The 14,141-nt window shown below is 38.6% G+C and overlaps 1 protein-coding gene across 1 annotated transcript; it reads right to left on the bottom strand.

Moving 5' to 3' along the window:
* Nucleotides 1-10,166: 10,166 nt before the first annotated feature.
* On the bottom strand, nt 10,167-11,173 carry LOC104120834 (uncharacterized). Its single transcript, XM_070200524.1, has 3 exons — nt 11,078-11,173; nt 10,720-10,981; nt 10,167-10,627 (listed from the first exon to the last, which is right to left on the bottom strand). Exons 1-3 carry the CDS (start codon nt 11,171-11,173, stop codon nt 10,167-10,169), a joined length of 819 nt encoding a protein of 272 aa, XP_070056625.1.
* Nucleotides 11,174-14,141: the final 2,968 nt, after the last annotated feature.

Here is a 14,141-nt window from a genome sequence, read left to right as displayed (position 1 = left end):
TTAAAACCCAGTTCCAGTAAAAATTGTTTAAAGATATTTTCCAACAGTTTCAAACAGAGGCTCAATGCAAAAGTGAGCAAAAATGATGAAATCATAAACAACCCCTCGGGCAAAACATCACTCACATATAGCCCATCGGGCAAACCTCACAGTCACTCATGCCTCTCGAGCATAACTCACCATCACTCATGCCACTCGAGCATACCTCACAATAACTCATGCCTCCCAGTCACTCAGCACTCGGCATTTGGCACTCGTACTCAGTAGGTACATGCGCTCACTGGGGGTGTGTACAGACTCCGGAGGGGCTCCTTCAGCCCAAGCGCTATATCAAGCCAAATCATGGCATAAATCACCCAGGCTCTCGTCCCATAGCAAATATGCTGTGGCGCCCGATCCCATAAATATCCTCACAAATCAGGCCCTCGGCCTCACTCAGTCATAAACTTCTCAAGCCACTCGGGCTCTCAGTAAAAACAGGGTGCTCAGCCCAAAATAACATTTATATGCATCAAAACAGAGTAATAAAATTGAGTTATGCAGTAAACAGGTATAACCATGACTGAGTATAGATTTTCAATCGAAAACAGTGAGAGGATAGTAAGGAAAATGCTCCTAACGGTTCAAACAACACTGGCACAAGGCCTAAACATGGCATTTTGCCCAATTTATAGAAACTTATTTCTAAAACTCACAAGTATCATATAGTTTCAACAAAATATGCAACTTTACGGTTGCTAAGAGATGGACCAAGTAATAATCCCCAACGGTGAATGCCCACACGCCCGTTACCTAGCATGTGCTGCACCTAAAAATAGTAAAATGATACGAAATCCGGGGTTTCACACCCTCAGGACTAGATTTAAAATCGTTACTTACCTCAAACTGGCCAAATCTCTACCCCGCGATGCTCTTACCTCTCGACTCGGCCTCCAAATGCTCCGAATCTATTCATAATCAGTACAATAACATCAATATACTCTAATGGAATAAATTCCACAAGAAAAACTAGAAAATTAACCCAAAACCCGAAATTGGCTCAATCCCGGCACCCAGGGCCCACGTCTCGAAATCTAACAAAATTTAAAATACTAGGAAGCCCATTCACTCATGAGTCTAACCATACCAAATTTATCAAAATCCGACATCATTTGGTCCTTCAAATCTTTAATTTACTCTCCAAAAATCCCAAGCCCTAATCCCCTTAATTTCATCCCTAATTTCCACTAATTTCATGATTAAACAACGAGAAATTACCATAAACACGAGTATTAGGGCTCAAATGACTTACCTCAATGAAAACCCCCTTGATTCCCTCTTCAAAACTCTCCAAAAAGCTCCAAATCTGAATAGAAATTGTGAAGAATACACAAATATTCGCGAAGTGTGCAATATATACCTTCTGCCTAGGTTTTCCGCACATGCGATCCTTAACTCGCACCTGCGTGACCGCACCTATTGTCCAAGTAGCCGCACCTATGCAACTCACTTATTAACCCAGACCCCGCACATGCGGCCATGCCTCGCACCTGCGGGACCGCAAATGCGTTCAAGCTTTCCACCTACGCTCTATGCTCAACCTCCCAATTTCCGCATCTGCGATCAGTCCACCACACCTGCAACTCCCCTTCCGCATGTGCAGAAATATCAGTAGCAGCAGCTCCAACTGTATTTTCCAACTTCGACAAATCCATTAACCACCCGGAATCACCCCGAGGCCGTCGGGACTTCAACCAAAAATACCAACAAGTCATATATCAACATACAGACTTAGTCGAACCTTCGAATCACTCAAAACAACATCAAATCACCAAATTACCCTCGGATTCATGCCTAAGAACTTCTAAACTTCCAAATTCGACAACCGATGCCGAAACCAACCAAACCACGTCCGAATGACCTCAAATTTTGCACACACGTCACAAATGACACTACGAACCTAATCCAACTTCCGGAATTCCATTCCGACCCCGATATCAAATTTTCCACTGCCCACCAAAATCGCCAAATTTCCAACTTTCGCCAATTTAAGCCTAATTCTACTACGGACCTCCAAATCATATTTCGGACGCACTCCTAAGTCCAAAATCACCTAACAAAGCTAACTAAACCATTAGAATTCAAATCCGAGATCGTTTACAGATAGGTCAACATCAGTTGAATTTTTCCAACTTAAGCTTCTACTTTAGAGACTAAGTGTCTCATTCCACTCCGGACCCGGATCAACTAACCCGATATAACATAATATAGTTGAATAACACATAAAGAAACAAAAAATGGGGGAAACGGGGCTATAACTCCCGAAACGATCGGTCGGGTTGTTATAATCTTCCACTTATTGAATTCACATATAATAATTTCTATCATTCCACGATTCAGATGGCTCCACATGAAGCTCTTTATGGATGGAAGTGTAGGTCACCTATCAGATGGTTCGAGGTTGGGGAAACTAAGTTATTAGGACCAGAGTTGGTACAAAAATCAGTTGAGAAGATTAAGCTTATACGAAAAAGGCTATTAGCAACTCAGAGTCGTTAGAAGTCCTATGCAGATAATCGACGACGAAACTTGGAGTTTCAGGTAGTTGAATAGGTATTCCTAAAGGTATCATCGATGAAAGGCATTATGAGATTCGGTAAGAAAGAAAAGCTTAGCCCTCGGTACATTGGGCCTTATAAGATCACACGCAGAGTAGGCCAGGTAGAATATGAGTTAGACTTGCCTTCCAACCTGGAGTCAGTACATCCAGTTTTTCATGTGTCTATGTGTAACGACCCGGCTGGTCGTTTTGCGCATTACAACCTCGTTTTCCCATTTACTGCTCAATTTTTATGTGAATTGTCGGGGTAATTGGTTCGGGTCCGGTAAGGTTTTGGAATGAATTGGAACACTTAGTTCCAAGATTTAAAGCTTAAGTTAAAATAGTGACCAGACGTCGACTTATGTGTAAACGACCCCGGAATGGAGTTTTGATGATTCCAATAGCTCTGTATGGTAATTTTGGGCTTAGGAGCATATTCGGAAAAATTATTTGGAGGTCCGTAGTGGAATTAGGCTTGAATTGCCGAAATTTAAATTTTTGGAAAGTTTGACCGTGTGGTTGAATTTTTGATATCGGGGTTGGAATCTGATTCTGGAAATTGGAATAGGCCCGCAATGTGAAATGTGACTTGTGTGCAAAATTTTAAGTCATTCCGGATTGATTTGATGTGTTTCGGCACAAGATATAGAATTTGAAGTTACATAGTTCAATGATTTCGATTTGAGGTGTGATTTGTCGTTTCGGTTTTGTTATGCGTGATTTAAGGCCTCGAATAGGTCCGTGTTATGTTATTGGACTTGTTGGTATATTTGGACGGGTTCCCGAGTGGCTCGGGTGAGTTTCGGATGGTTAACAGATCAAATCCAACTTGAAACATTTCTGGAACTGATGCCTACTAGTGTGATCGCACCTGCAAAGCTTTTGATCGCAGGTGCGAAGCTGCATGTGCACGAAATCAGTCGCAGAAGCTGCCAAGTGTGGAACTGGGCAGAGCTCGCAGGTACGAGAGAGGCACCACAGATGCGAGGCTTTGGAAGGATGGTTGTGTCTGCAGGCACGCATAATTGTCCGCATAAGCGAGGGGCGCAGGTGCGACCCCTTGTCCGCAGATGCGGAAATCGCTGGGGCAGAAGCTTAAATTTGGGGTTTCGCAATTTTTACCCAATTTCCTATTTTGGAGATCGGTTTGGGCGATTTTGGAGAGGAATTGTTTCACACAACTTGGGGTAAGTCTTCTTGACTCCCTTATAGTTATATTTCATGAATTAATCTTCATTTTTTATGTAAGATTATTGAATCTTCAAGAGAAATAGAAGAAAATTTCTATAAGGTCACAAAACGAATTTTTTGAGTTTGAATACCGATTTGGAGTCAGATTTGATATTAGTATGGTTGAACTTGTAATTGGATGGGTTGTCGTATTTTGTGAGTTCGTCAGATTCCGAGACGTGGGCCCCATAGATGAATTTTGGGGCATAATCTCGGATTTTGTTAAAAATATTACTCCCTCCGTTTTTAATTTATGTGAACCTATTTCCTTTTTAGTCCGTGCCAAAAAGAATGACCTCTTTCCTTATTTGGAAACAATTTACCTTTATGCAATGATTTATAACCACACAAAATATATATGCCTTATTTTACACCACAAGTTCAAAAGTCTTCTCTCTTTTCTTAAACTTCGTTCCCAGTCAAATGGGTTCACATAAATTGAAACGGAGGGAGTAGTATTTCGATATGGAATTAATTCCTCTAAATTTTGTGGGCTGAATCAAATTAATTGTGACTAGATTCGAGCCATTCGAAAGTTGATACACGTATAATGGGATTTCAGGAGCATTGTTTAGCTTGCTTGGCATTGGATTTGGCTTGTTCGAGGTAAGTAACTCTTCTAATCTTGGAGCTGAGGGTATGAACCCTGAGTATATGTATTATGTGAATTGTTGGGAGGTGACGCACATTCTAGGTCACGGGCGTATGGGCGTGCACTATAGAAATTGTGACATAATTGTTTCTGTGGAATTTTGTAGTTAAATAATCTTGGCATTCTCCATGCGGTTTTATGTGTTAAAGAAATTGAGCTGAAAATTATATTAAAAATTATGTTGAGGCTATGTGCCAGTATTTTGGGACCCATAGAGGTCATACTGTTGTGAATTATTTGTTTTAAATTGACAATTCATACTCAGTCATACTTATTTCATTACATATCATATATCAGTCTCTGTTGTTATTCATTGATACATCATATCATCAATTTTAGGCTATTGTCATGACATTGTGAGACCATGAGAGAGAGACTGAGAGATTGATGACTGAGAGAGGCCAAGGGCCTGATTGTGAGGATATTTTGGGATCGGGCTGCACGCCGCAGCAGGCCATGTTGGCTTTACATATATTATTACTATTATATGGATCGGGGATGCCTGCCTGCAGCAGACCTTATTGGCTTATTATGGCACGTGAGTTATCCGTGTGGAATCTGATATGATATTATAGCACATGAGTTGTCCGTGCAGCATGTGAGTTGTCCGTGTAGATTATAGCGCTTGGGCTGTAGGAGCCCCTCCAGAGTCTATACACACCCCTAGTGAGCGCAGGTACCTACTGAGTGCGAGTGCCGAGTGCTGAGTGACTGGGAGGCATGATAGATGGTGAGGTATGCCTGAGGGGTTGTTTACGAGTGATTGTGAGGTAAGCCCGAGGGCCTATTTACAAGTGATTGTGAGGTAAGCCCGAGGGGATGTATACGAGTGATTGTAAGGTCTGTCCGAGGGGCTGTTTATGATTTTATCACTGAGTTGCATCGCATTGTCATGCACACATGACATGCAGGCATAGAGATGTATTTTTCTCATGTTGTACAATATCACATCACTCATGATTTCTCACACATATTGACAGATGGGCATAGTGATGCATTTGTTTTACACAGGTTATCTGGAAAGGAAATGAAACATCTTACTTATTTTGGAAAAAAGATTTTTGGGAAAAATTATTGTTTTCAAACTTATTCATATTTTTGAAAACTTCGGTAAACAATTTGGGTTTTCATTGATGTACTTGAAAGGAAGAACTATTTTTAGAAATTGTGATTTAGCTGATTATTTTATCTCTGAGTTACTTCTGGTATTATTTGTTTTACATTGTTATGGACTGTTGTGGACTATTGATTTTTTACCCGACCTTGGTAGAAGCTCATCACTACTTTCAACCTAAGGCTAGGTTTGTTACTTACTAAGTACTTTCAACCTTGGTTGTTGTTGTTGCTGTGCTCGATTGTTGCCGGATTTGAAGATGTACCTGCGTTCCTGTTGTAGCTGCCTCTTGTCCATGGCAGCTTTAGATTTATAAAAGTTCTGTTTATGTACTATTCAAACAGACTATGTATTTATTTTATTTACGCTTTGTAAACTCTATTCTTAAACACTCATGATTTGTACTACCAGTTCTTGGGGATTGTATAAGATTAAGACCTTTATTTACTTAAATTGCTTTAATAATTATTATTGAATTGTATAGTTGATAATTAGCTTACCTAACGGGTTGGGTTATGTGCCATCACGACTAGTCGGATTTTGGGTCGTGACACTATACTCCGCAAGTGTATTGGAGATCCTTCTAGAGCCGTTACAATTGACGATGTTCAGGTCATAGAGCAGCTATCATATGAGGAAGCTCCCATTGCTATACTAGATAGACAAGTTCGGAGATTGAGAACTAAGTACGTAGCTTCAATTAAAGTACTTTGGAGAAACAAGAATGTGGAGGAGATGACTTGGGAAGCTGAAGAAGACATAAAGTCTAGGTATCCTCACTTGTTTCTGCTTCCGGAGAAGGATCGGACCGAGACATCACAACCTTTAGGTACGTATATGGTACTTGATTCTTATGTTAGTTATTGTCATTAGTCGTGTGATCCATTGGTGTTATTGATGATTGTGGACCTGTGTGGCTTTGTATTTTTGGGTTTTCTGTCTGACAGGTTGGTAGTAGTACCGTTATAGAGTAGACTCTACCAAAATTTTTATAGATCTCTAGGAGTTTAACATTCAAGGATGAATGTTTCTAGGGGGGAGATTGTTACACCTTATGCATCCCAAGGTGATGTATAATGAATATGAGACTTGTTAATCATGATTTAATACATTTATATGATGTTTGGATAGAAAATATAAAGTTTGGGAAAAGTCGGATTTAAGTTGCAGAAAAACCGACTAAGGATTTGCCTTGTAACGGAGCGTTTTGAGCAATACATTTTGTGTGCTATATGGAGTTGTTTTTGGGACATATTATATACAAAATTGAAGGTCTTGGAATGTAGTTTCCAATGCTCTTAACCGTTCATTCATACGACGTCCGAATAAAAGGCTATAAGCGTTGGAGGATGGGCCAATGATAGGGTGCCAAGCTTACACATTTTTGACTTTTCCAAACTTGATATATATAGGTCTTAGGCCGTCTTTATCTTTATTTTTCCATATAACACGACCTGAGAACATCCATAGGCTCTCTTATAGGGTTTCAAAGGATATTAACATCTCGGGTACGAAATTAAGAAGTGATAACATTAGAACGACCCCTACGACGTAAGTATCGCTATATCGCTCTCTTTTTCTTTGTAGTTTGAGTTTTGGAAGGTACTTAATAGTTAATAAAACGTCTACTTTCTGTATTTATTCTTTTAAATATCAAGAAAGGTCGATAAATTCATTTCCTAATATTTAGAATTCATGGGATGGTGATCGGAAGCTGTGAGTTTGATTTATTTCACTTTTAGTGGACTATTTTGTAGTCCACTAGTGTTGGCCTATTGTACTACTGATTTATGGAGTTTGGAAGGATGAAGGGTGTGGAGAAATTCCACATGTGGTAGGGTAGTAGGCTGGTCACTCGCTGTTGCAATTTCAAGTTAATTGATAACTTATTGATTGGGTGTGTTATGGAGTATTTGGGGGTTTTATTGTATTGAAGGTCCCGAATTATAGTTGGGTTATTTTTGAGTTGCTGATTGTATTGTGTTTTGTTTATCGCCTATAGTAGGCTTGAGGGAGTAGTGAAATCAAGAGAAATGCTGCCCGTTTTATTTTAGAATCGAATTATCATTTGAGATACGTGATATACTACCGCCATCTAAGTTGTACACGTATTTCTATGTTATAGGGTTGGTGCGCTAGTTGTCATAAGCTTGTTGTTGAGTTGCGTTGACGACTTGAGGTATGTTAAGGCTATCCCTTCTTTCCTTTTGACATGATCCATATGATACAAACGAAACGAGCAAGCACACAACTTTCATAAATGATTCTATTCTTAGAGGTACTAGGGTTGCCTATGTTCTGGATTCCCCATATGTCCTACTATTATATCGTCTGTTCATGGGTCTCATGCCATTCCGAGAGATCTTATTGACTTACTTCATTATGCATTGCATCCATTTATACATGTATACTGACCCATGACCAGATGGCATTATATACGCATATCGTATATGCATATGGGGTATGGGGAAAGGTTATGGCGTTATATACGCACCACCACCTTATCAGCTGGTATACGTTTATGATTTCGCCCACAGAGGTTGAGATGATATGATGTGATGCCCTCAGAGGCTTGATAATGTTATGTACACATATACCTATGCATGATTTGACATTTATATGCATATACATGATATTATAATTATTTCATGATTCACAAAGCTATTCAGACTTACAGGTTGAGTCCTTTACTCTATGTTAATTTCATGTCTTTTATATACTAATTTTTATGCCTTACATACTCGGTACATTATTTGTACTAATGCCCCTATTGCTTGGGGGCCTGCGTTTCATGCCCGCATATGCATGTAGACAGGCTGACGGTCCCCCATCTAGGATCCTTACTCAGCGAGCGTTGGTGTGCTCCATTTGATCTGAAGCTGCTATTGAATTTTGGTACGATACTTTTGTATACATATAGGTATGACGAACCCCGGTCCTATCATTTATATAGTTGTACACTCTGGTAGAGGTATTTAGACAGTCATGTATAGTTGGATAGTATGTGTCCATGCCGGCTCACCCTACCGTATTCTATATATATATATATATATATATATATATATATATATATATGTGTGTGTGTGTGTGTATGTGTGTATGTGTGTGTGTGTGTGTGTGTGTGTGTGTGTATGTGTGTGTGTGTGTCGTTTGGGCATGTTTTCCCACGTATGTTTTTTATATGAATCAGTAGTTTATTTCCAGATATTATGCATGACCTACACTTATTTCATGTTTATATTTTAGCCATATGCTTAGGGGTGTTCGAGAGGTAGAACTCTGGCACTCGTCACAGCCCATCAATTTTGGTCGTGACAGATAGAGTTTTCTTTGAGTAAGGAGTCCTACTCATTATTTATGCAACCTTTTCGTTCAGGAGATATCATATATAACCACTTAAGCTTATCTCCTTCACATGCATGCCATGTTCTTAAATCTTTCGGTGTCTATGTACACTGTGTATGAACCTGGTTCATGCGTGTGTTTCTTTGTCAATCATCAAAACAAAGTTTCACATGCCAACAAATTCCCCCCTTTCTATGATGAAAAACTTTGTCAATCATCAAAACAAACTTACATAGGCCAAATAATTTTCCATTTTTGACGATGAGAAATTTCGTGGTTTTCATAAGCATGAAACCTTTTTTAACTCAGCTCAACATCAACACAATGTTAGAACACTTTCTATTTGAAAGTCACAAATCATCAAGGACTAGGTTCATTAGGTTATAAACATTACAGTCCAAAGTAAAATGCACAACCTATCTTCCCCCTTTTGGCATCATCGAAAAGTTGCATAATTATGTTAGATAACCAAATTTTAGCAGATCTTACTTATGGTCATTTAGGTTACTTCAAATAAAATCATGGATTCAAGTATCACTTATCAATCTAATGATATTAGCCATCTAAGAAGCATCAATAAAAAATTAGAGCAAAAGCAGTTGATTAACATTGATACGAGTTATCCACAAAGCATAGAAGAAAATAAAGGTAATGCATTATGAGCAAAAAAATAAAAAACATCCCATTCGGATTACAATAGTGAGAATGAAACCATATGGTATATCATGAGTTTTGGTGCCAGTTAGTACCCTATCAAGGTGCTGGATAATAAACCCCCGCCAATTTATCTACCTCCCATTATCCAGGCATTCCATAAGAACTAGGTCCATAAAAGTGGCAATGTGCCTTCTTTCCTACCTGGGCAACATAACCTAGTTAACAAATTCAAAGAGCAACTTGTGGGCAGGCTTTATCTCACTTTTGTACACAACCTTTTGCTGTAACTCTAACTCATTGTCAGCAAATCTTCTTGTAATGGCAAGGGAGGTAGGGAGATTTTCTAGGCTTGGCCATTTCAGCTTTTTGTAACCATTGTACCCTTAAGTAGGTACCCCTAGAATTTCTCCCAACTCCTTGTCGTCAAAGCTCACAGTCACCCATTTCACTACAATGGTGAACCTTCCATTCTTGATTTCACAATTTGCCATAAACTCCACAATCTTAGTTCTGGCTAGTCTTCATTCCATCTGAAGGACCATGTCCTTCCAACCCTGAAGTTCTAGCTTCTCCAACAGCATCACCATTCATTCCTCTTCCAAGTCTCTGAGGAGTCTACCCTTCAAGATTGTTCTCTTGCCAAACTTTACCATCTTATCATGTTCTTCATCAGTTTCCTCTTCTTCTTCTTCTTCTTCTTCTTCACTTTCTTCTTCCTCCACTACTTGCACTTTCAAAGATTTCATGGCATACCTGGTTCTTTTTGCCAAGGTAGAAGGCTCTGCATCAACAGTCTTTGAAGGAGACTTCTTTTTAGAAGTCTTTCTTTTCTTTTCCTTTGGAGTCACAACCTCCACCTCCTTTGCCTTGTCATCATCATGAAGGACCAGGTCCATCTCTTCAATCTCAATTACCTCAACAGGCTCACTCACTTTCTTTTTTCCCTTTGCAACAACTTTTCTCTTACTCTTTTTTAAGGCTCTTTCAAGTTCAGATTCACACTGCTTCTTCTGACTCCTTGCAGCTATTCCTCTTTTAGGAGGAATCTCTACAGGGATAGAAGAGGTAGATTTTTAATTCTTGTGTTCCCTAGCAGTTCCAGAGATTTTAACCAAGTCCATCTCTTCAAAATAGGCTCACTCACTTTTTTCTTTCCCTTTGCAACAATTTTTCTCTTACTCTTTTTTAAGGCTCTTTCAAGTTTAGCCTCACACTGCATCTTCTGACTCCTTGTAGCTCTTCCTCTTTTAGGAGGAGTCTCTACAGGGATAGAAAAGACAGTTTTTTTCTTCTTGTGTTCCCTAGCAGTTTCAGAGATTTTAACTACTGAACGTTTCTTCTTCTTCTTCTTCTTCTTCTTCTTCTTCTTCTTCTTCTTCTTCTTCTTCTTCTTCTTCTTCTTCTTCGAATTATAGCTATCAGACACTCAATTTAGTAAATCTTCGAGGGGTTCCTACACAGATGGAATACGTTCTTGGAACCTCTTCCTCAACCTAACCAGCCCCTCAGCTACACTAGCATCACCAGATCTACTACCTTCTTCTTCTCTCCAACTTTCTTCCTCCTCAACTGCTTCCTCACTCCATAACACCATAGCCCATGTTTCCTCAGTCAATCCAACAGGAGTAGGTGAAGGTTCAACCACTCCTTTCCCCTTAAGTTTCCTTGAACACCCTCATTCTCTTTTTCTTTTTTCTTTTTCTTTTTACCACCAACTATCCTAGACTCTATAGTCTTTACCCCAACAATCGTCGTTCCAACCAGAACAAACTTGTTCTCCAAGTTTTTATCCACTTCAGAAATTACCTCAAAAGTAATATTTAGACCAGAGGTTACCTGTTATGTTTTAGATGAAATAATTTCTTCCCCCTCAGTTACAGACTTAAAAGATTCTTCAGATTTTTGGAATTCCTCTTCCTCACTTGCTTTCAATTGCTCATTTATTTTATTGATTTGTTCACTGTCAGCTACTGTCTTACGAGCAAGCATCTTGAACATTCCTTTATTAAAGATATGTGTGGTTGAGGGTATGGTCGAAGGTGTAGGTGTTGGTTATTTGGGTTGTGAAGAAGGGTTTTCAGATGGATTTTCCATTGATGTGTGTAGAATAGATGAGAGAAGAAAGAGAAAATTATGGCAGCTGGAAAATTAAAAATGAAGAATTGGTTTAACCCTAATCAATTTAAAGTGGGAGAGTTTGAGTGGGTAACATTTGCTTTTTTAAGTTTAGAGGTCTAATCAGACTTGGAAAGTCAGTTTGAAAAGACATTTTTCTCTAGAATCTAGGCAATTATGGTGCGTGGGACTCCTATTTGGTGAAACTGGTTCGTTTGTAATGGATAGACTTGAAGAAAATTGGGATTAAATAGGACTCTCTTTTGATCATGATCTAAATACAATTATTTCAAAGTATGCGAAGTGGAGAGTACATACCATGTAATCTTGATGAAGTAGGTTCTTCACTGAGAATTCTCTTGTGTAAGTCTGAATTTTTCAAAAAAAAAATAAAGATAATATCATTATAGATTAATGTGACATTTTAGCATATGGCACAAGAGTATACTAGTGAAAGTATGAGACTAAACAAAATCTAATCTAATTATTTACAAAATTCACAAATTATCTAACCAATTATTAAGTTAGAACTAGTTCCTTTTAGGTGATCTTAATCATTCCTTTCCTTTCAAAGTGGTCTCTACTAAGAGCTTTTGTGAAGATGTCAGCTATTTGCTTGTCAGTTGCACAAAATTCCACAATGAATAAACCCTTCTCATAGGTTTCCCTCAAAAAGTGATGCCTAACATATATGTGCTTAGTTCTTTTGTGATGAATCGGGTTCGTGGTCATGCTAATTGCACTGGTGTTATCACAAAAGTTGGGGATACAACCTATATCAATTCCAAGTTCATTAATTGCTATTTTATCCATAACAATTATGCACAACATGAGGCATCAACCACATACACAACTTCAGCAGTAGACAAGTCCACATAATTTTTCTTTTTGCAAGACACAAGACACGAGCCAAGAAAGTGTGCCATACCTGAAGTGCTCTTTCTATCTACAAGGAAATCTGCATGATCAGCATCAACATATCCCACTAAGTTAAAATTACTACCTTTTGGATACCATAAGCAAAGATCAATGGTGCTTTTTAGGTATCTCAAGATCCACTTGACAACAGTCAAGTGAGATTCCTTTGGATTTGCCTGAAATCTAGCACAAAGGCCTACACTGAAAATAATGATAGGTCTACTAGTAGTGAGATATAACAAAGAGGCAATCATACCCGAATATATCTTCTGATCAACAGATGAACCAGTTTCATCGATATATAGTTTTGTGGCGATTGCTATAAGAGAGTTAAGTTCTTTGGAGTTTTACATTTTAAACCTTTTAAGCAGCTCTTTCATATACTTTTGTTGATGGATCATAGTTCCATTTGAATTTTGTTTAACTTGTAAGCCTATAAAGAAATTTTGCTCACCCATCATACTTAACTTATCTGTAGTTGCTCCAAAGATTATATCATCAATATATATCTGAACTACCAAGACATGTTTACCTTTTTCTTTCAAGAACAAAGTATTGTCAATTTTACATCTCTTGTAGCCATGCTCAAGTAAGAATTTAGACAATTTTTTATACCATGCTATTGGAGCCTGCTTGAGCCCATAAAGTGCCTTGTCAAGCTTATACACATGATCAGAACATTCCTTGCTTTCAAAGCTAGGAGGTTGCTTGACAAATACGTCTTCCTTTAGATAGCCATTGAGGAAGGCACTCTTGACATCCATTTGATGGAGAGTGAATTCCATGTAAGCAGCAAAGGCTATAAGGAGTCCAAATGCTTCCAATCTTGCAACTGGAGCAAAAGTCTCATCATAGTCTATGCCCTCCTCTTGACTATATCCTCGAACCACCAATCTTGCCTTGTTCCTTATAATTGTTCCATCTTCATCAAGTTTGTTTCTGAAGACCCATTTTGTGCCAATTAATGATTTGTCCTTGGGTCTTAGTACCAGATTCCAAATCTGTCTTCTCTCAAATTGGTTGATTTCATCTTGCATTGCATTTGCCCAGTCTACATCCTGCAAAGCCTCGAAAACATTTTTAGGTTCAATAAGAGATAGAAAAATATCAAAAGCACAGAGATTCTTCAGAGAAGATCTGTTTTTGATTCCAGAGGTTGGATTAGTGATTATGTTCCCAATGAGGTGAGAAATTTGATACTTGTAAGGTTTCACAACCAGCTAGTTTCCCCTAGATGTTCTTTCAATGTTCTATTGCTGAGGAATAGGTTCATAGATAGGTTTCCTCGAGGTTTGAGGATTAGTTCTTCTCTATTCAGTTCCCTCTATCAAGTTGTCCTAGGTGGAAGAACATGTTCCATTACATGTTCCTTCCTCTGGTGCTGCTTTAGTTTGGGTTGTGGTTTCATTTGAGTTTCTTTTCAGCCCAATTACTTTATCATCCTGTTCCTGCCTTTCAAAAAGAATGTTAGTTTCATAAAAAACCTACATGTACACTTTCTTCTATACACATATCCCAATAATACTCCC

The sequence above is a fragment of the Nicotiana tomentosiformis genome, chromosome 4 (genome assembly GCF_000390325.3).
Source record: "Nicotiana tomentosiformis chromosome 4, ASM39032v3, whole genome shotgun sequence".
NCBI lineage: Eukaryota > Viridiplantae > Streptophyta > Magnoliopsida > Solanales > Solanaceae > Nicotiana > Nicotiana tomentosiformis.
The sequence above is the reverse complement of the archived record's forward strand: the minus strand, read 5'-3'. Positions and strand labels throughout refer to the sequence as shown.